This window comes from Caloenas nicobarica, chromosome 15 (assembly GCF_036013445.1).
Source record: "Caloenas nicobarica isolate bCalNic1 chromosome 15, bCalNic1.hap1, whole genome shotgun sequence".
In the NCBI taxonomy this organism is placed as follows: Eukaryota; Metazoa; Chordata; class Aves; order Columbiformes; family Columbidae; genus Caloenas; species Caloenas nicobarica.
Genome location: NC_088259.1, coordinates 2,949,062 through 2,970,528, shown reverse-complemented (window position 1 = coordinate 2,970,528; position 21,467 = coordinate 2,949,062). Strand labels below are relative to the sequence as shown.

Genomic DNA, 21,467 nt, shown 5'->3' with positions numbered 1-21,467 from the left:
CGCTGCGGAGCGAGGCGGCTGCAGTCCCTTCCGGCTACGTCACGGTGCGCGCCGGAAGCGGAGGCCGGAGCGGGCAGCGGCGGAGAGCGAGGTGCGGGCGGGGCCGCGGCGGCTCCGGGAGCGGCGGGCGGGGCCGGAGCGCCTGAGGTGACGCGGGCAGCGGGGCCCGGGCCGCCGGGTGCGACGCCTCGGCCGCCCCTCCCCGGGGAGCCCCGAGGGGCCCGTTCGCTGCCCCCGGGCCGGTGGCAGCCCCGGGGGGACGGGCCCTTTGCCCGGTGCCGCCGTGCGCTGCTCAGCGGGAGCTGCAGAGCTCGGGGGTCCGGAAACAGCTCGGGGGACGCAGCGGCGCTCGCGGGGCCGAGCGGGACCGTCAGCCGGTCCCTCCCGGCTGCTCCTGCCGGACGGGCCGGGACGCGCCCCTGGGCGCCGCGGATCCTCCGGCTCTGCCTTTCGGGCGGCTCCGGAACGCGCAGGTTCTGCTCGTGTCGGACAAAGCGGTGAATCCGTGTGCGTTTCTGTGCTTGCTCTTCCAGATGCCTGTGACCGTGGGCCCGTACGGGCAGTCGCAGCCCAGCTGCTTCGACAGGGTGAAGATGGGTTTCATGATGGGCTTCGCGGTGGGCATGGCAGCGGGAGCGCTGTTCGGCACCTTCTCCTGCCTCAGGTGAGCGGGGGAACTGTCCCCGGGAACAGGTCACGGCGGCGACAGCCGGAGAGAAACGCTCCGCTCGGGGAGGGGGGCGGCTCTGCGGCTCTGCTCCCGGGCTCCCAATTCACCACCGTCCCGGCAGCACCGGCCGCAGAGGGGAAGGGCTGACGGGACCAGCCCCGGGTCAGTGTGTACGAGGGGCCGTGGTTTCGCAGCCTTTTCCTGCCGCTCATGAGGGCGGCTGCGCTGGGACGCTGAGGCTGCGGGAGCTCAGCTCGGGGGACTGTCTGTGCAGATACACCAGCAGCCCTCTGCAGCTCTGACGCTTCCCGGGGTGCTCTGCCCGCTCCCGGGTACCCGAATCGCGGTGGGTTTGGATGTGTCATCTCCCTGCGCGGAGGCAAAGATGTCCTGACCCCGAGTCTTTAATGGCAAGAGTGTCGGCAGAGCCGCGGCTGGTGCTGGCACCGTCATTGTGAACCGGAGAGGGACAACGTTCCACCTTCCCCCGGTGCTCCCCGGCACGGCGGCGCAGAAACAGACAACGCTCAGCTGCTCCAAGTCAGCGCTCGCGCTGCTCGCTGACGGGTTTTGGCACGCACGAGGAATTACTGAAATGCGCTCTTTTGTATTTTGTGCAACTCTTTCTGCTTGACGTTTTTTAATCTGTGATTAAACATGGGTGAGGATTTGGTAGCGAGCCTAACAGGAGAAAAAGGCACAAAGTCTAATCTTTGACAGAGTTTAAAAGGTTTTCTGGTGTCTCTCAGATCCTGGAGAGTATTTGTAAGCAGTTCTGTGTTAGCAGAAAATACGGATTAAGGGTATTCGGAAGAAGCAGTAACAGTGGTTCTGTCGTACGTGAATGACACAGTTGCGTTACTTCTGCTGAACCATTTTTGAGGGAAAATCTCCATGCTTTAAAAATCAAGTGCAGTGACCCTACAGTCACTGCAGTGCCTAAAAGCAGAATATTACAAGAGCTTCCTGAGAAGGAACAATTCTTTTTCTTTCAGTCTAACCTCAGGTAAATGGGAACTGGAGAACAGAAATGCCTCTGGACACCTCCGGGCCTTTCAGGTTTCTCTCATATTAAAAAAATGGTGTCAGTGGTAAATATAAAGTTAGTTTCAAAATGGTTTTAAGTTGGTAGTATTAAAACATACTGCCACTGCAGCCAGACACGGTGGTAATGCAACCGCTCAAACCCTTTTTATTTTCTGGCAAATCAAATACACGGACAACACAATATTTTTTTCTCCAAATTAAGGGTATTTGGAGAAAATGCATTTGCACTGGCAGGTGGAGCTGGTCCTGCTGGTGACAGGGCAGGAGGGAACAGCAGCAGCGGATACCGCTGCAGGAAAAACACATATGGGTCATGGGCGACGGTCACTCTGGTGCCCCAGGGAGAACAGCTCCATGTTTTTTGCAGCAGCTCAGGCTCAGCCCGTCTTCTCGCGGAGGCGTCGTTTGAAATTTACTCTGAGGAAGAGGTGTTTGATTTGGGTGCTCAGGCAACCATGAGCTGGTTGTATCAGGTGTTTTTTGCTCTGTGTCTGTTACCTATCAGGCTTCAGCTTTTATATAATTCTTGTGGTTTTCTTTATCTCAGGATCGGCATGAGAGGACGAGAGCTGATGGGTGGAGTTGGCAAAACGATGATGCAGAGCGGTGGGACGTTTGGGACATTCATGGCTATTGGGATGGGAATCCGCTGCTAACCTGGAGCCTGGGTTTGGCCCGGAGTGCCCCGTCCAGCCATTCCTCCTCTGTACCATAATAAAATCTTTCGATATCTGGAAGTGAGAGCTCGTCATGAAATGGGGAAACACCATCCTCCTTGCTCTGCCGATTGTAAACATGCTTTTTACCCAATTTCTACTTTCCTCCTATCTCTTACTCCTATGACAATGAGAATTAATAATCCTTTGTACCACATTAAAGTTCCTATTTCACAGACGTAAGTACAGTGCACACATTTCTCCATTTGGTACTTGGCAGCTCACATTCCTGATGTGTCAATGCTCCATTGCGTTTGTGTGTTCCGGAATTTAGGAGAGTTACTCTGTGGCCAATTCAGATCAACTATCAAAATTCCTCTTGCAAAAATAGGTGGGTGAAGCTCACATTCCTGATGTGTCAATGCTCCATTGTGTTTGTGTGTTCCTGAATTTAGGAGAGTTACTCTGTGGCCAATTCAGATCAACTATCAAAATTCCTCTTGCAAAAATAGGTGGGTGAAGCTGGCCCCATTTCCGAGTTCCAGGTAATACGGGGTCAACGCCCAGAGAGCAAGGGACCCCGAAGAACTTGGGCAAGTCCTGCAGCTGAGGGCAAACAGCAGCAGCTCTGGCCCCTTCCAGGCAGCCTGTGGGTGCAGGACGCGGTTGGGAGCAGCACGGAGCGCATACAGGTACAGCCAAACTGCTGGAGAATGGAAAACCACTCCTGTCACACGACAGCTAAAGGTGAACCAGAAGGGTGATGCCAACATCAGACCGTAACCTTGTCAGGCCTTGAGCAAGGCCTTTCCTAAAGCTCCCGCTCAGGCTTAGCTGTGCTGCAAGTCCTTGTGTTACAGCTCAACCACTGCAGCTCTGTGGGTGCAGCCCTTCCAGGACAGCAGGGACGGTCACAGCTGCCACCCATGACCAGAAGGTGCCATGACTGTTTTCATTCCCTCGGCAAGGGCTGGGACAGGCTGCACCAGCCAGAGTGGTGCTGCCACAACAGTCTGTCCCACAGCCCACGTGTCCAAGGGGCTTGGTGCACCCCAGGGAGAACAGGGGATCCCTCCTGCCCCTCACCAGCTGGTCACGCTGCCGACCCTGAACTATGAAATGTTTGGTGTTGCAATCTCCTGTTATTTGTCCTTTGAAACAAGGCCCATCTTTGCTCCTCCTGTATTTCTGTGTAGGGATAGGGCAGGTTTGCAGCAGCAGAACCAGACCCAGCACTGATACAGCATTTACATAGCACAGGTGCTGTTTCCCCAGGTTTTAAGGAAGAAACACAAATCTGCCACTGGAAACCTCTGTCTGCTGCCATGTGGCTCAGGAACATCTGAAACTGCACCACCACCACCAGAGTTGAGCAACACAGCCGCTCTGCAACAGCTCCAGTTTCCCTCCAACTGGCACCAGTGGATTAATACTGGCAACTGAAAGAAATAAGGTCAAGCAATAGCGGAGCAGCTCTGCTTGGCTTTCTTCAGCCGTGTCTTTTCACACACCCCCATGTAGCACATTCCCAGCCCCTCCTCATGTTCCCTTTGCAGAAGCTCCCGCTGCCCAGCACCTTTTCCTGCCCTGGCTGAACAGCCTCTGGCTGCAGCCCCAAACTGCAGCCCCCAGACACCCAGCCAATGGTTACAAACAGGGCGGTAGGAAAGGGGCAGTAAGAGGGCGATTCACTGGGGCAGGATTCCCTACGGTAACCAGGCTAAAAGCCAACATCAATTCCTCCTACATCCCCCCAATTCCCAACCCTTCAGGGTGGCCAGGGGTAGTGATCTCTGGAACAAACCTGCAGCAGGTCCTGAGCAGCCCCAGCGGATTCAGAGCAGCAGGAACCAGTGGTGTCCCAAACATCCACCACTGCAAAGCAGCTGTCACCTCCACGCTGCGTAAGTCACACCAGGAGAGTGGAGAAATAAAGCTTCATGAAAGGCCTTTTTAAGAGAATTTTATTTGAGTGGTTCTTACAAAGATTGTTGCAATATGAAAGTCTTTGATAGAAATATCAAGCTGTCTTGTCAAACACACTGAAGTAACCCAAAAATATATTTCAGAGCTCACAGAGCTTAAAAAGAGCAAAGATTATATGCAACCAGAACAAAACATGTTTCTGTATTTCCTGCTGCTTCTCAGACTCGGCTGAAATCCTTCAACTGTGCCACGCTGCATACATAGAACTTATCTGGAAATGCAGAGATGGTTTTGTTTGGAAACTTAGACACACCTCACACAGTATTTACAAAGAAACTTTTACAGATACATTAATCAAAAGTTACCATCAAGAAATAAAACCCTTCAATCGTTCTATTCTTACCAAATATTCAGCGCAAAGCAAGCTGAGTGGCCGTCTAGTCAGCTTTCAGTAGCCTTTTGAATTTTCCATTTATACAAAACACTAAATATGTCCCTTCATAAAGTTTATCTCCGATATTAACCTTTAGCAGATCACCTACATTTAGTGAAATGTAAAATGTAATTGCTGCATTAAAAGAAAGGCTTGTGAAACATTAAAAATGTCATTATGTCCCATCTGCCTTTTACAGAGAACTTGTTTTCTATGAGCTACTTCTCAGTTCCTACAGATCACCTTAGTAAATGTACAAGAATTACAAGGCAGAACAAGAAGTCAACAGCTTTGTATACAGTGGAAATGCTAGTTAGGGAGAATGAACACACTGCATTTCTGCTTACTTCATTTTATTTTAAACGTAGCAGGAAGTGTACACAAAATGACATTAAATCCTTTCCTTTAGTTTTATCTAAATAAAAGATAACTCAATCTTCCTCCAAAAAATAACTATGTACAAAACTGACTAAATCCATCTTCATCGTCGGACAGGAACCAGTAGCTGGGTTGCAGTCATGGAGTCCGGGAAGAGGCTGTGGTACGTGGGAAGAGGTACATACGCTGCTGTAATCATTTTACCTGATCAGAACATTTAAAGGGGGGGGAAAAAAAAAAAAAATCATCAGTATTTGGTATTTCTGTAATTAATGAATAAATGTCCATCTGTACAGGTCATCCACTCACCTGCAAACCACCTCCCATGCAACGCGTTCACAGCTGCGATGGCAGCAGCGATCGAAGGACATTTGACATACACGTTGCCCTGGAACACAGAAGCGTTACAGCCCATCAGACGCCTGGGAAACCTCCCCAGCTCTGTGCTCAAGACACTTCCCTGGCTCAGCTGTGACGGGTGAACCTGCTCATGATGCTCCTACTGGTATCAGCTGATAATGCAGAATGAGCACCAGAAAACGGAGCAGTGGGCAGTGTCTTACTGACATGCATCGCCACACAGCAACCACGGTTACCTTAGCACAAAACTTCTCTAAATAGGATTCTGCAAAACAGACCAAATGTGAGCTTGATCTGAAATGAAGGGATCGCTCACTTCCTCACAATAACCCTTCAAAGACAGTATCTAATGTTTCCTGACTACAAATCTCATGTGAAACAGAAAAGCATGAGGAGTTTGGCCACCTCAGCTGCCAGCTGCCCATCAAGTTCTGCAAGTCACCAACTTCAACCAGAAACGCTTAACTAGATCTGCAGTTCAGGCTGGTTCATGAAGGGACGAAGCATCGCTGTCCCCCGGGGCAGGAAAGATGTCCGGCACTTCAAGGAGGCCTGAGACTGTAAAAATCCTCATATGTGACCTTCAGTATCTGTTGGTAGCTGAACAGGGACTGAGACAGAGGGGAAAAGCCCATCAGAGCAGGGCAGGAAGAGCCTCAGATGATTCCTAACATAAACGACAGACTGATCTTCTTACTTCTCCAGAGATACCTAAAGCTTCCCATCTGCACATCAAGCACTAAAGCAGTCGAATCCAGAGCACTGCAATATTCACATCCAACAACTGCCAAACATACAGACACCCACAGTAACGTGGTTGCATTTTTCCGGCTTCTTGCTTAAAAACAGAGCATTACTTGAACCAGATGAGATCCTAGCTGAACCAGATTTTACAGGACAAGAATATATTAAGAAACAGTCCAGCCTTCCCTTTAGCAGCCTTTGCCAGCCTGTACTACTCCTACTGTGACCCAACTCACTCCTTTGGAGGGGAAACCTGAGATCAGGGGCTCCCAGCAATTCAGACACACAGTTCTGATCTCAGCTTTCCCTGGCACAGGGATCCCGGCTGCTGGAACCTTCAAGTGAGATGCAGCAACACAAAGCTTTAGTGTTCCTGAGCACACCACGGTGTAATTGGTGCGGTACACGGGACCACACGTTCGGTGGGGGCTGCGATCCTCTCACTCCCAAATCATGGCTTTGGGGCTGGTTATTGACAACCCTCAGCCTGGGAAAGAGCCCTAAAACCACAGGAGATGAAAACTCTCAAAAGACAACATGACCGGAATCTAAGCCAGGAGAGCAGAATAACACTGTGGAAACTTTGGTTCGAACAAAGTATTTTTAAAATATCGGTGGTTATTTTGTATCAGGGTTGCTACTGTGACAAAATGGATTTCATGTGACAAACTGCTAATTCATGATACAGTAGCTATAGTTTTTTTCTTTTAAATCCACTTGCTAATGTGAACCAGACTTGCAGCAATACCTGCTCAGACCCTATGGGGGGTATGTTGAGGGCTGTTGTTTTGGGGGGTTTGTGTGTTGTTTTTTTGTTGCTCCCCCCATCTGTTGAAGGACACGTCATTTTCTCTGAGATGGTAACAGGATTTACTCTGGGAAAGGTTTCTACCTCCCATCAGCCCAGCAGTCCAGCATAGCAGTGATGTTGACTGTTACAAAATGCACTTGTTTTATGTGCCTGACTGCAGCTCAGCTCTAATCTAACATCTCATGAAAGGGTTTCAGGTGACAAGTCTTGGGTAGAAGCAACACAGGGATAACAAAGGTTTGAGAGTGCCAAGGGCATCACCAGGGCAGGACAATCGCAGCTCAGCAATACTGGCAGGGACAGTGCTGAGATGTCAGCCTCAAACACAACAGGACACTGGTTCCGGAGTCTGATGGTTAGAAATTAATCTGACTACAAGAGCATTTGAAAACTCTACTTCGGTTTGGGCTGACATTTCTACATAAAGGGAGTTCAAGAAGGCCAAATCTCTTTGCAGACCTTCCGGAGTTAATATTCTAAGAGCTGACATACAGGGGAAGAGATAACCAGTTTGCGGAATGCGTAAACAAAGCGAACACAGAAGAAGAACATGTTTGCCTTTTTAACACGCAGGCTGAGCCCCTCAAACAGGCATTAACCTGCAGTTAATTCTGCACAGCGGCCCTTTTTCTTCCCCCCCCAGTTACAAGTCTGGGCGCTGCCGCTGCCAACTACACCATTTCAACATCACAGTGAACACAAGTGTTTCCAGCAGGGACCAGACACCCATTTCACTGCCCACCTCAAGCCCACTGCAGCAGGGTGTCCTTTGTGCACAAGCCTGCATTCTCTAGACACAGAGGAAACTGCAGTCCCTGGTTTTTGGGAATGTGCAGCTTAAGGGAAAAGCCCAATACCAGAAATAAAGAGGCCACTACTCTTCAGGCTGTATTTCCACAGCAACTTCAGCTGTGTAAATCTGTAAGAGCAGACTGCAGCACCACAAAACTGCTCTCAAACCTGCACTGGATTTACACACAGTGACTCAGAACAAGAGGGAACCACCTATGTTCTGCAAAAACTGCAAAATAACTTCAAGAAAACTAGAGTCTGCTTAAGAAAAAATAGTATTTGTAATGCTCCCTCTATACACTACAACGCAACAAAGCTCCTAAAACCCACTCAGCATCTCCCTGGGAACAGTCGTACCTGAGCCGAGTTTTTGTCTACATAGATGTGGATAACTCCTCCATGCTTGTTACATTCCTCAATCACATCATCTTTAATTTCTGTATCCCAGCCAGCTTCTTCTTCACTGTAGGGGGTGGAGAAAAACAGGACAGAGATGGAATTGTTATCACTCAAAATCCACCCCAAAGCCGAAAAAAAAAAATTCTGATTCTTTTCTCAGATGTTAAAAGTCATCAACAAATGCCAAACAGAAACAAAGATAAATCTCTTACGTTTGGGGATTAAACATGTTGGAAAGCTGGAAGCACTGTGTCGCAAGTGGTGGTACAGAAGCAGCTGCAGCCAGAACTGTTGTAATGGAAAAAACAGTAAACAAATCTAAGAACTCGCTATGCATGGCTACAATTTAAATTAGTATCTTCTACATATTCTTTAACATCCCAACATTCAGCGATAATAGCAGCAGTTCTAACTAAACAGCAAATTGAACGCAGGAAAACAAAACTTGTAACTAGGCATTGTCTATGATGGAGAAACTTTAAACTGATCAATCCACAAAACAGCAGAGATGAACTACAGTTGGAGCTGAGAAGTGAAGTGATAACCCTGTACATTGATTTTGGCGGATTTTCAATTTAAACATCTAAATGCAGATATACGCATCTCCACATGTATCTGCACATTCTGCCTGAACAGCATCTTTAATTTCCGCGTAGCGTGTCAGGATGGAGCAGCACCAGCCCTGCTGACCCCACAGGACTGACGGACACCTTTGAGAATTCTCGAGATGTGTTTTAAACATGTTGAATTATCCTTCAAAAAGTGTATCCGTATTTTTGTCCCTTGGAAATGCTTAATGCAGGAAATATCTGACAACTAAAGTTACAAACATTTTAACTGTAGAATAGATCTGTAACTATGAAATTATTACTTGTCATTTACTGTTGCTCATCATCACAGCACATCGTATGAAAGATAAGCACTGTCCTATAGGCTCAAGCTTCTGTTCATTAAGCTGAATTAACAGCCGCCTCCTCTCTACATAAGCTGACATTTGGGTTGTGCAGTCAGAGTGAGGTGGTGACTAATCCAGGACAGTAATCCCCACCTCCTGATTCTCAAATGACCACTCTGGTCCCCACCTGTAGGGCAGAAAAAAACCCCACAACCCAACCACACTGAAACCCACAAACTCACACATCTCCTAGGACTATCATATGGCGGGGGGAATGTTACCAACACTGGGGAAATGCTACAAAGAAAAGGCTGGGTGTTGAACATACATTGTGTTATTTTCAGTCCATAAGCAATACATAGTGCAATTCCTGCAGGTACTAATAAAATATAATTTCTCAGGCTGCTGGCAAACTCTAAACCAGAAGCATTTCACTTATAGACATGTGCAACAAAACCTACTGGTGACAAGGCGTATTAAATGCTAGTTTACCTTCATTCTGCTGAGATAGTCTCGTTTGCAAATCTAAAGAAAAATATACAGAAGTTAATTAGTATACTTGCAAGCATTATTGTATCTTTACCTGCCAGGTTGTTTAGCTCATATTTTTGTGGTTAAGAGCTTGTTCAAGCACCTCAACCCACTCTCACTGCTCCTCTCTAGTTGTGAGTAGTTTCACTAATTTCAGCTTCTCGGCTGTAATATTGAGTACTTGACAGATTCCATGACCACAAAGGTATTTCAAAGAGAATCAATACCTTAAAAGGAAAGACATGGCCACATCCTTTAATTCATCGTATTGTTTCCACCTTGCCTTTGCTGTGCTTAAATTGTTTGTAAGATGTATTTTGTTCCATGAGAAAATAATTACAGGTATTAGAAGTCTGGCATCTTTACTAACAGAAAGCATTTAAGCATACAGTTATCAAATTTAATTTCAAGTAGAATAAGGTGATATTTCACCTGTTATCTTTTCATAGATGTCATAATGACACAAGTTACTTCAGTATTTTTCAAATTCAAACCATTTTCAAGTGTTCCAAACATTTAATTTGCTAGGAAAACACTAATTACTTGTTTAATAACATGCAGCTGCCCCTATTTGAAATAGTGGGAACAGACAAATCCAGGCTAACCATTTCCAAGTGTATGACTCCAATACTCAGCATCTTTAAAGCAACAGAAAACTTCAGAATGCAAGAAACGTAAGCATAAGCCTCTTCATTTATGTTCTAATTTAATTCACACGAACACAAGGAGCTGCAAGACCTTCACTTTCATTGACTTGTTGAGAGCAGTGAAGTGATGGACCCCACGTAAGCTTCCCAGCTCCCCCGGGGCATCCCTGAAGGGATCAGGTATCAACACGCATTTTCCCTTTCTAAAAAACCCTCCTCCACAGCCCTAGGGACCAACAGGAGTGAATTCTCCTGCTCTAAGCACCAGAGCCCCAAAGACCAGTCTTGCTCAGGTGCCCTCCCAAGGGGCCTCCATAGCTGAACACACACTGGGAACCACACTGATAAAGCAGAGGTGGAGGAGCAGGTCTGCAGGCTGAGCTACGACGAGAACCGGCTGTGTTGAGCATGTTTTCCATCCTCAACTACACAGAGTGAGAAATACCAGAGTGGGGAAGACTATGTGAGCTCTACAGCCACTGCACCAAACAGGGAAAATTACACACATCACCAGTTCCAATTCTGACCAGGGCTCAGAGTCAAATTGGTTGACAACATTTTGTGGCAAGGAGTTTCACAGGTTGATTATCTATCTCTGAAACATAACCCCCTGTCCAGCAAATCTTTCCTTGACTAACTGAATTTTCCCATCGCTCATGACTGCAAAATGGTCCTCTCCTCGCACTTCTAAATTCACTCAAAATTTAGAAATTCATTGTCGCTCTTCAATGTCAACTCATTCTTCCCTACATGCAGTTTTAAATAGTATGTGGAAACTAAAATTATTACAACTGTCAAGTTAAGATCAAAGTAACTTTTTCAGTATGTAATGTATACATAATCTATAAGAGTAGCAAGTTTAGCACAACTAAGTATGTGCTTAGTACAGAGAAAGCAGAAATACAGAAGTATCTATCAAAGCATTTTGTGTCTTCTAACAAAATAAAGTTGCGTGTTTATTCTGAAACAAAACCAGCTTTAAACAAACAAAAGCCTGAGAAGTATTCCCCAGTTTTCTAAGTAGTTACTTACAACAGAACAGCAGCCCAAATAGAGGTCCTAGATAACACCTATTTGTCCCTCTGTTGCAGGACACTATCTCAATCTTTTTCATAAACAGATAGTTCCTTCCCAAAAGTAAGGAATATTCTGTCCCACAAAGCATTACAAGAATGTTCTATAGCTTCACAGTTATTTTAAGTTTCAGATTTTCACACAGAATTTACTAGAGAACATAAAGTATCCAGCTACAACTGTTCAGCTTCAATTCTGTTTCCTGCTGGAGTTCTCTCCATGGGAATAATGTCTAAGTTCTCAGGGTCTCCCATAAAACTAATTCCTTAGCTTCCCTATTTGAGTTTGACTCAACCTATCTTGAGCATGGGTGACCAGAACTGTTCACACGTGTGTCGGCAGCATCTCAGATGCTCACACATGGTAACTCTAGGAACACAGCTGCACCTTCAAAAATGCATCACGCTGACAGCTCATATTCATTCACTGATAAACTGGAGTATTTAGATATTTTCCTCCTCCTTAGTTATCTTTCACTGCTAAGTGAAAGGCTATATAACTAGAATTTGTTTCAATCCTAAACAGGTGAACAACATCCAACATCCCAAGAATCCCTTCCTGACAGCACCTCTGTATTTACTCACCTCACTCCTACTCTTGTTGACCATTGTTTTTCATGTAAACATCAAACAAGATCAGCCCAACACTGACCTTTGGCTTCAACAATAGCCTCTACCCTTCCCAGCTTTCACCTGAAAAAAAATCCCTTTCTTGGAGCCTATTTCTTTACACATCTTGTCCTTCCTGCACTACGCACTTATCTAGTTCAGTAACTTCCAAATGACAGAAGTCGAAAGTTCAGAGCCTAGTTCTACTACTGCTCTTCTGACTAGAGAAGTCAGTTTTATCAAAGATCGTTAGTCTTTAAATGTAGTTTCTCTGAAAAGTATGCTACACTTCAATAATATTCTCCAGTTTACCCATGTTCAGTATTGACTTTTGAAGGAGAGAAGTCAGAGTAACAGGACCGGAAACTGGCCAGATCATGTTCTTCTTCCTTCAAGTGTAGGTAATTTAGAATTAGGTGTTTCAGCTATATGTTGTGTCACAGATTTAAAATATTTATTCACAATACCAAATACCAGCCAGCTGGAACCACACATCTCATACTTCATGTACCCATTCCCTCCCTAATTTGATGGGAGTTTTCTTTCTGCTCTGAACTGAGTACATTCAGCTCTTACTTTCCTGATCAGTGTCCCCACTACAAAACCGAGGCAAGGGGATTCCTTTGAAACATCTTGAGAGTAGTTTTTCATCCAAACTCCGCCCCACTTCCTTTTTGTTCTCTTTAAGAGATGGCAAATCTTCATCTATGCTTTCATGTCTTTTGCAAGGTCTAATTAAAACTGACTGTTGGCTCGTAATTCTCATTTTATCTATCTCCCAGACTAAAAACATTGGTTTATCATCAGTCTTTTTTTTTCCCCGCCCTGTTCTTCAGAGGCTCTGTGCTTACTCCTTATTTCTTTTGAGGCAGTTAATCACTCAGTTTGGCATGGAGCCCATTTCTAACAGGACGGTTTCTTCTTTCTGTGGAATACAGATCCAATATGGCATTAGCAATCTGGAACCGAAGAAACGTTTTACATCCTGCCTGTTCAAACACCCAACTTGCTCAGACCAGACGACTTTATTGCCTTGATTCTTCAACCACTGCTTTTGAAATCTGAAGCCTTAGTTACAGACCTGGTTTGTTTATCCTTCCATTTAAACTTGAGTAACTCATGAACCCTCAAGTCAATGGTTATTTCTATTCTCATCCATAACATCTTCATTACTTACCAAATTGAGTTTAAAATAGCATCCCCTCTTCATGAGTCAGTGAGTGTTTGATGAAGAAATTTGTCGGATATCACATCCAGGAATATCTGGGCCCCACCATTATTACTAGCAATTCTTCTCCAATCTGTATCAGGGAAGTTAAAGTCTCCCATAATGACATAATTCCTGGTAGTAATTTTCTCTAACAAGAGTAAAGAGATCTTTAATCCATAACCAAATCTCACTTTGGGGATAGCTCATGACTCTATGGTAGTAAAAACTTTTATCTTTTTCCCAAATTTACTTAAGTTGCACATGCCTGCATTACTCCTTTTGTACAATACAAGCGGAATAAACAATGCTATTCCTACCACTTTTATCTCTACAGTTACTAAACATGCACATTCTTCAAAATCCTGTATGCAGCCTTGTCATTTATTCCTCCACAGCCAGGTTGTCTCATACTGATTGCGTGCTACCCTAATAGGTCAGCTGCGTCAGACATTTTTGGCCATGTTCCTGATTTAGGGAGTTTGATTTCTTTGGCTTGTTCATTTCAAATACAGGGGTGGAGAAAGGATTGGTGTTTATTACAAATATTTCTCTCATTTCTCATTGACTACACCTGTTTCCAAGCAGACTGTCATACCACTTCATCACCTACATTAAAGGTGATCTAATTGTAGCGGTGTTTACCTTTCCTTCTCTTTCTGGACTAGATAGCTTTTTCCTTGCAACTGTCTTTTTCATCTTTTTCTTTTCAGTTAGAAAGAAAATCTTATTCCTCAACCCACATTTTTCTTTCACTAGCCAGTTCCTTTTCCTTCCAGGAGTGTATCTCTAGAAGGACCTATTATATTGTTTTGGCAACTATCTACAGTTTCACATGTATGCTCTTCCCAAAACTGCAACTGAACTTCAGTAGCATGATTCAGGTGTATCATAAGTCTGAATAACTTCTGTCACAAACTGCTGGACAACAAAAAACAATGCCACCTATTCTTTCTTGATTCCCTGACACTTCTTGCACATGCCAGCATCTAGTTATCTGTGACATTCAAGTGTTTTCTACTGCTATGACAGTATTAATAAAAAATAACAGAAGAAATTCCACTCCGTAAATTCCTCATCTCCTGTGGGAGGTCACTCGTTGCTCTAGTTCTGAGGCCCTCTTGAACGGTTTGTTGCTTAGGCCAGCTGTGAACTAGCCAACAGCATCAATATCCTCAGCCTCATTCCCTCTCACAACAAAATAAAAGTCTCAGTAACTCTTGCAACACATCCACATGCAGAACACACAAACTACAGCCAATTCCAAGCAACACACAAAGCCCCTGATGTACAGTGTCCTTCCTCACCAGGACATACACTGAATAAACCTAACGCTGCTGTAGTCTTAGTTGCGTCCCCCATAAAATCCTAACAACCTTCTTGCACCTGGTACACATCTGTTTTTCAGAAGGGTCAATCCCCTTCCAATTGAGAGCCTGCCGTTTTTAAACAGTGAACATTTACACCACAGCACAACATAAAAGTCCCCATTAGTATAGGGAACACTAAAGATAGAGATGGAGGCTTGGGATGGATTAAGTGAACCACAACTGATTTGCCAAAAATAATGCAAAGTGAATCACGGCCAAAGCGGTCATACACTGTCACTGTATTTGCTCGTGGATTTGCAAAGTTTTACAGTTTGTAAAACATGTCGTAATACCTATATTTTCATTTTAAAAGATTACAAAATGTAGTTAAGTACCTCGTCTCAAAAATATAAAGCATGAAGTATTTTTGGAAAATAAATAGGTCATCATTTCTTACCTGCCACAGCTCCAAATGCCAAAGATCCACTCATCTGCAGAGCCTGCTGTGCAGCCGGGGGAATCTGCAAACCAGTACCTAGAATGGAATATATATGTACTTGTAGTAAGCACTTGTTCACTCAGGGATGCAGTAACAGAAGTATCAGAAATCGTACTGCTCTCAAAAGCTTAAAAATACCATTCCACGAATTTTGCCTAATATTCAGTGGGGTGTTTCAATTCAAATTCTGGCAATTTCTATATTTTCACACATTTCCTATTAATTATTGCACATACCTTCTGCAAGTCTTGCCATCAACTGAAGGCGACCAGTTGTTCCCAAGTCAATTCCAGTCCGTTCTAACTCATCACTGTCCAAAAAGGAACTAGCACTGGAAGCATCGGTGCGCTCAGTTACATGCCCAACTTTCATGGGCCTACCAGCCAGCTCAAATCCATTCAGTTGTTCCAAGGCCTTTTTGGCACACTCAGAGTCTGAGAACTGTAGATTGGAAAAATGTTAATTCAGTAACACTGCCTGCAGGATTCAGCAACACTTCTACCGTACATAATAGCCCATACACACAAGTAACACTAAATTTAAGATAACAGTAGCTACAAGCTTTTAAACTGAACACACACAAGTTTAGATATTTACTTTCTCATATTTAGATAAGAATATATTTAAATACATATTACTAAGCTAGAACATCTAGCTACTGCAATCAACAGAAGTCATAGCTGCGGTTGTCTTTCAACACTTTCCAAGAACAGTCACTTCCTTTGTAACTTTATAACTGCCATGCATTTACTGGCTACTCCTAACAGATGTTCTGCTTTATGCTGCATAACATCAAATTAAATATATAAATACTTTATCAACGTTAACACCATCAAATATTAGCTATATAGTTAGTCTGGCCTCATTTGTCTCCAAGCGCCAGAGGTCCCAGCTAAGACTTTTTTTCCCTGTGACAAACTGGCCAGCCAGTCAAGAAACCCAAGCTCACAAAATTATGCATCTCAGGGTTAAGAGGAGAGATGTTTTCAACTGAAAGTTTTAGCCTCTAGAATTGTATTTCCCCTAGAGATTCAACCATGTTCAGAGCACTGTGACAATGCCAGTCCTCACCAGAATCTGCCTGCAGAACACAGCACTGGTTTCCCAGGCTCTGACCACCAAGTACACTATTCCATTCTAAACATGAGCACTGTTCAACCACAGCACCCACAGAGAACTCAGAGGCACAGAGAACTCAGAGACGCAAAGAACAAGGCCACTGTTGTACGTCCTGCAACATGATGTTTCCAAGATGAGACTGAACAGAGACTGCTAAGAAAGCTATGCTACTATATAGGAAGGTTACACTCAGAAACTAACAAGTCTGGCAATTCTAGCCATACCGTAATAAATCCATATCCTTTGGAGCGTCCAGTTTCACTATCCATCATCAGCTGAATGCTTTCAATCTAAAAATAAGAATAAACCTATTTATTATCGAACATTTTAGAACAAAACACATGATATCAAACCAAAATCTCAATATAGCCCTGCCAAATACACGTGAAACTTTTTTTTTTCCCAAGCAGTTCCTTATTCCTTCCTCAAGCCAAGATGAGTGTACAGGCAGCAAGACAGGTACTTTGATACTAAAACAGAAGCAGGTAAACATAGAGGTGATGTACAATTTGAGTCCAGCTACAGACAGAGGCTTGGTCCCGATGCAACATTCCACAGACAATGAGCATGCAGACATTATCAAATTCTAACTGAAACATGAGTCATGGCATCTCATACACCGAGATACTCCATTTTACAAGGCAAGAAACACAGACTGCATGACTTTGATGAGGGGCTATAAGAAAAAAGTGCATATTTTAAATAATTATTGGCATATGGGAAGTCCTGGAAGTTTACAGTTACTGAATTTAAAACATATTAGTAAGTCATCCCTAAGCCATAAAATACTGTTGGGAAGAAACAGCAACACAGAAGAGGAAAAGCTGAGTTTAAGAAAAGTATATGGGATCAGGAAAAACATTCACAGCTCTACATGTAAGCCTCCTAAACTATATGAATCCTACTGTCAGACCTTGAGAGAAAACAAAACAAGAGCAGCCATGTGGATTAAAATTTAATAAATTGCTACAATTTTCCAGGCTTTTGCACAACAGAATTAAAGGAATACATATGCTGAATACGAATAAAGCATCCGAAAAGCGCTGTTACAGTATGTATGAGGTGGGGTTAATATCCAAAGATAATATGAAAAAACAGCAATTAACTTTTTTTTTCCCCCCATTAAGCAGCACATGGAGTATATTACTTTTTCCCTATCCATTAACGATATACCCATGATACCTCAGTTAGCACAGCAGGGCTAACATTGACTATGACTCCACTGGAAACTCCAGATATGATCTGCTCGCTTCCAGAACTACAGAACACACAACCATGCTGCAAACTGGAGCCCAATGATCAGGAGTTAAAAGGGGCCTGTGTCAGAGCTGAACAGGACACACTGCTGGTTCACAGCGGCAGCATGAGCTACAACTGAAGTAAAAATCCTCAGAAACAGATGAAACTATTAAATTCACGGTGAACAGAACCCAGACCTGATTCTGCGCTTTAACCGGTGAAATGGGGCCCCCAATCACATGCTGGGGGGAAGATATTAACAAACTGCAGCAGGATATAAGGTAGGGAGTTTTTGTTGGGGTTTTTGTTTTGTCATTTTAGGTACTCAGTGAACTCTCTCAGCTTTCCTTCATAAGACCTGCCATTCAGAAATCACTGGATCACACCACAAATCAAGGTTCTTATTTGTTCTCCAATACTAACTACGTATCTAAAGCCTTGTGGACATGCAGGCACAGAAGAGCAAGAAAAAAACACCTCACAAATGTTTTGCAGGTGTGCAGCTGAATTATTTCCAGAAGCTGTGAGTGCTCTACAACTAATCTAGGTTTTTCAGATAAACTACCATTACACAATATGCCAAATTAAAATTTACCCTGCCAAACGGCTCAAAAATTCCTCGAAGCATATCTTCAGTGATGTTGAAGTGTAACGATCCCACATAGAGCCTCATAGGACCAGCACTGCCCTTCTGCAGATTATTTGCCATTGCTGCTGCTCTGTTTTTCTCTGCCTAAGAAAAGGAAAAAAGAAAATCTCACTTCCTGTAAGAATTTGATTAAAAACCCTAACATAAGCAGAGTACATCTAGCAGGTTAAAACTAGCACATTCACCAAAAAAATGCAAGCTGTTTTATAACCTGCACACCATCCATTAGACTGTAGATCTACAAAATCCAAGACCATGGCCAAGTATAGACACACAGCTTCCAAATGCCTTCCAACTGAACAACTGCATGCAGAATTCTGGCTTTTATCTAGTAAATTAACATTTTACCTTATATACACACTGGAAAGTATACGGAAGATATAATAAGATTCTGTAACATTATTACAGTTCAATCATTACTATTTTCTTAACATCTGTATTTTCAAAATGCATCTGTATCACTTCGAATTGCTTTAATTTGCCTGTAAACTATGGGAAACTGAAGGTCCGTTTATAATTGGCTTAAATAATCATCCTTGTTAAGGTTTTCCAAATGTTCAATGGTCAGCAACTTTTCAAACAGTGACTTTTCCAGCAAGATAAAAGAAGCACTGCTCAACCCGAATAAAAACGAGGTTTCCAACTCCTCACCTGTGATGCTTGTACTATGATGGGTACACCCAGGACTCTCTGCCCAGTCAGTCCTATCGCCAGAGGCACTGAACTGACATCAACAAACTCTACATAAGCAATTCCCTTTGACCGTCTGGAATTCCTGTCCGAAATCATTCGCACATCACGAACCTGAAAGGCAAGTACATAAATGTTAGAGATAAAGGAAAAAACACTAATGCAGTCTGTTTCTCAGACAAGTATTAATAAGCAGACATTTGCCATGCCAATGGCTTCCTGGTTGTGCTGCCAGTCTGTAGTAGCACAAAGCACATACCCGAGGAGAGCGAGCATCGAAAGCTGCCATTCCATGGCAAACGTCATGGCTAAAGGAGCAGGGGCAACAGAATACTTGCAGCAGTGTAATGCTTTAAGGGAAAACCTTACAGCTGACAGAACAAATAAAGTTCTTCAAAATTAAGTTAAATTAGTTTTTAAGTTACACTAAAACTGGTAGACCTATCTGCAAAAGACAAACTTGTGAAAAATGACGTCGTTTGAATCAAAACTGCATTGCCATGTTTTGCATCACGTCACATGCTGAACAACCAACTCCTGATAAATTACACTTTCACATTCAGAGCCTTTAAGAATTAGTTGGTCGTTGTTCATCCCCCCTTTCACCTGTCTAGGAAGCTCCAGAAAGCCACTTGCTTACAGTTCCGCAGAACATCAACCCTGTACTATGACAGCTTGAGGAAGTATTCAGAATTATTTTAACTTCCCTATTAATTACCTTCCCTACTGTAGAGAAAAACTCTTCCAGGTCTCTTGGTCGAATTCTTGCAGCCAGCTGCATGCAGAATACTGTACGAGCATCCCTCTCTTCAGGAGTTAGATTATCAATAGGTTCTCTGGAAGGAGGAAAGTTCAGTTAAAAAATTATCTCATTTAAGATAACTCATCTCTGGACCATACATGAAACTTTAAGTAATCTTAAAAGTCTGATGGGGAAAAAAACCACCTACCATATTTTTAAAAAGGCAGGGTCAAGAAATGAAGAGAATGCCTAATATTATTATATTTACTCTTTAACATGACTGAACATCCTGTTTCAACTGTAAGCATTAAATATGACTGGAAAAATGAATTTTAAGTATAGTAAACAGAGGTGCCATTTTACTACTATCCAGAACAAGCAGCAGTACCACAAAGGAGCTTGTAGTCAAGATGAGATGAAATGACAAGAAAACAATGGAAAATGGATTAGCAGAGACTGGCTGTCTGAACTCTCAGACAAATGGTACAAACTTTATATTTTGTGGCTTTGCAAACTAAAAATCTTGCAGCTACCCAGTCACTTCGGAGTCACTACAGCCACTGCATAAACAATACCAGAAATCTACACAAACAGAATTCCCAAGTCCTCATTTTATAGCTTCAGCTTGTTAACCCATCAAAAAGTATGAATAGTGAATAATTAGTCTCATGCTTGACACCACAAGCATTAGATGAATTTTATTTTGATACTGATCGGTAGCTGAAATTAGATGCACTAATTTTTAAGCCTTCAAATCTAAAAAAAATCTGACTTGTACTTAAGTGTAAGACAGAATTAGCATGCTGGATACTTGGTTGAGTTTCCAATCATGTCATATGTATTTATATTTTTTATAAATTTTTTTTAAAACCCTGAGAATACACAAGAAAAATGTAAACTAAATTGTCTCAGTGAAGTTTGCTGATAATAATTTAAAAAGGCAAGACTGGTTAAATTTAATTGCTTTAATTTAGAGAATAATCTCATTAGCAGCTATCTAAATCCAATTCCCTTAAATGGGAAGCCTAAAAATGGATAAGCACCTCCTGGATTTCAAGAGTACCTGGCTTCTCTACAAATAACTTCAATACACACTGAATCGGAAAAAGAAGCATTTGTATAGTACTTTTCCATTTCACACTTCAGATTATTACGTAAGATTTAGCAGAAAAGGTACCTAATTTAAATCACAATTAACAGGAAAAAGATTGAGAATACAGAAACATAAAAACCAAAGCAAGACATGTTTTGCAAACTGGTATTATTTACAACTATACACTGTTATTGAGGAGATATAGTTTATGACACGGGGAGAAAGCAATATACTTTCCATGCTCTCCTCTCCTGGGTTTTCGGCATGAATTCCAGCTTCACTTGTGAGTGTAAGCTGGAGCATGTGGCCACGCATTATTTCACCATTACTTTCCAAACTTCAACTGGAAAAAAAAAAAAAGTAAAATTTCCTACCTAACAGGGCTCTTGTCTTTTCTGAAGGGACTTTTGCTTCTGGAGCGTCGTCTGCTGTAAGGAGAGATTAACAACAGTATAAGAAAACAGTCAAATGTATCAGTCTGATTTTAAAGAAAACCTATTAATGATGCAGGAAAAAGCAGAGAAAATGCAGAAACCTTAATTTGATGCTGTGAGGCAGACCAATCTTCCCTCTGATGGCACTGTTGAATTTTGGACCAGAACTACAACAAAAGCAAAGACAGACATTACTCACCAGAGTACCAGAATTCAAGTTTTCCTGCCTGTACTCACATTACATTGCAAGTGCTCCCCCACCCTTGCACCTGAACTTGTGAACATTTTCCAGGAGCAGCACCCATAGCATGCAGGAGCCACGTGCAGCACTCCGAACCGTAAGGCACAGAATATGCTCCCTGCACGGTTTCTGCATCACAAAACCCCAGAGTTCACAGGGCTCTAAGGAAGAACTGAATCAAGAGCCAGCCAGACATGGTACATTTGTATATGCAAAAGACCCTGACCTACAGCTACTGCTGTGATCTTCTTTACATGTTTTGTTCTCCACAGG

General features: G+C 43.3%; 2 protein-coding genes across 4 annotated transcripts in view; one reads left to right on the top strand and one right to left on the bottom strand.

Annotated features, from left to right (window-relative positions):
• ROMO1 (reactive oxygen species modulator 1) lies at positions 1 to 2,454 on the top strand. Of its 2 annotated transcripts, none has more exons than XM_065645487.1 (3): positions 1 to 91; positions 534 to 664; positions 2,265 to 2,454. In XM_065645487.1, the coding sequence occupies exons 2-3, from the start codon at positions 534 to 536 to the stop codon at positions 2,371 to 2,373; spliced, it is 240 nt and encodes a 79-aa protein (XP_065501559.1). In that variant the 5' UTR covers positions 1 to 91; the 3' UTR covers positions 2,374 to 2,454. The 2 variants fall into 2 exon arrangements, with proteins under 2 accessions (XP_065501559.1, XP_065501560.1); XM_065645488.1 differs by having other exon boundaries at positions 79 to 147.
• Positions 2,455 to 4,326: 1,872 nt separating this feature from the next.
• Positions 4,327 to 21,467, bottom strand: part of RBM39 (RNA binding motif protein 39) — a 31,751-nt gene continuing 14,610 nt past the window's right edge. The window contains exons 5-17 of one of the 2 annotated variants that reach the window (XM_065645475.1): positions 21,055 to 21,120; positions 20,894 to 20,947; positions 19,403 to 19,520; positions 18,646 to 18,798; positions 17,941 to 18,078; positions 16,331 to 16,396; positions 15,224 to 15,428; positions 14,946 to 15,023; positions 9,604 to 9,636; positions 8,429 to 8,504; positions 8,175 to 8,280; positions 5,420 to 5,498; positions 4,327 to 5,314 (exon numbers count right to left, since the gene is read on the bottom strand). In XM_065645475.1, coding sequence (XP_065501547.1) covers positions 5,214 to 5,314; positions 5,420 to 5,498; positions 8,175 to 8,280; positions 8,429 to 8,504; positions 9,604 to 9,636; positions 14,946 to 15,023; positions 15,224 to 15,428; positions 16,331 to 16,396; positions 17,941 to 18,078; positions 18,646 to 18,798; positions 19,403 to 19,520; positions 20,894 to 20,947; positions 21,055 to 21,120 — 1,273 coding nt within the window. In that variant the 3' untranslated portion in view covers positions 4,327 to 5,213. Of the gene's footprint in view, positions 5,315 to 5,419; positions 5,499 to 8,174; positions 8,281 to 8,428; positions 8,505 to 9,603; positions 9,637 to 13,148; positions 13,273 to 14,945; positions 15,024 to 15,223; positions 15,429 to 16,330; positions 16,397 to 17,940; positions 18,079 to 18,645; positions 18,799 to 19,402; positions 19,521 to 20,893; positions 20,948 to 21,054; positions 21,121 to 21,467 lie in introns of those variants that run through there. The other variant, XR_010607035.1, reaches the window with a different exon arrangement.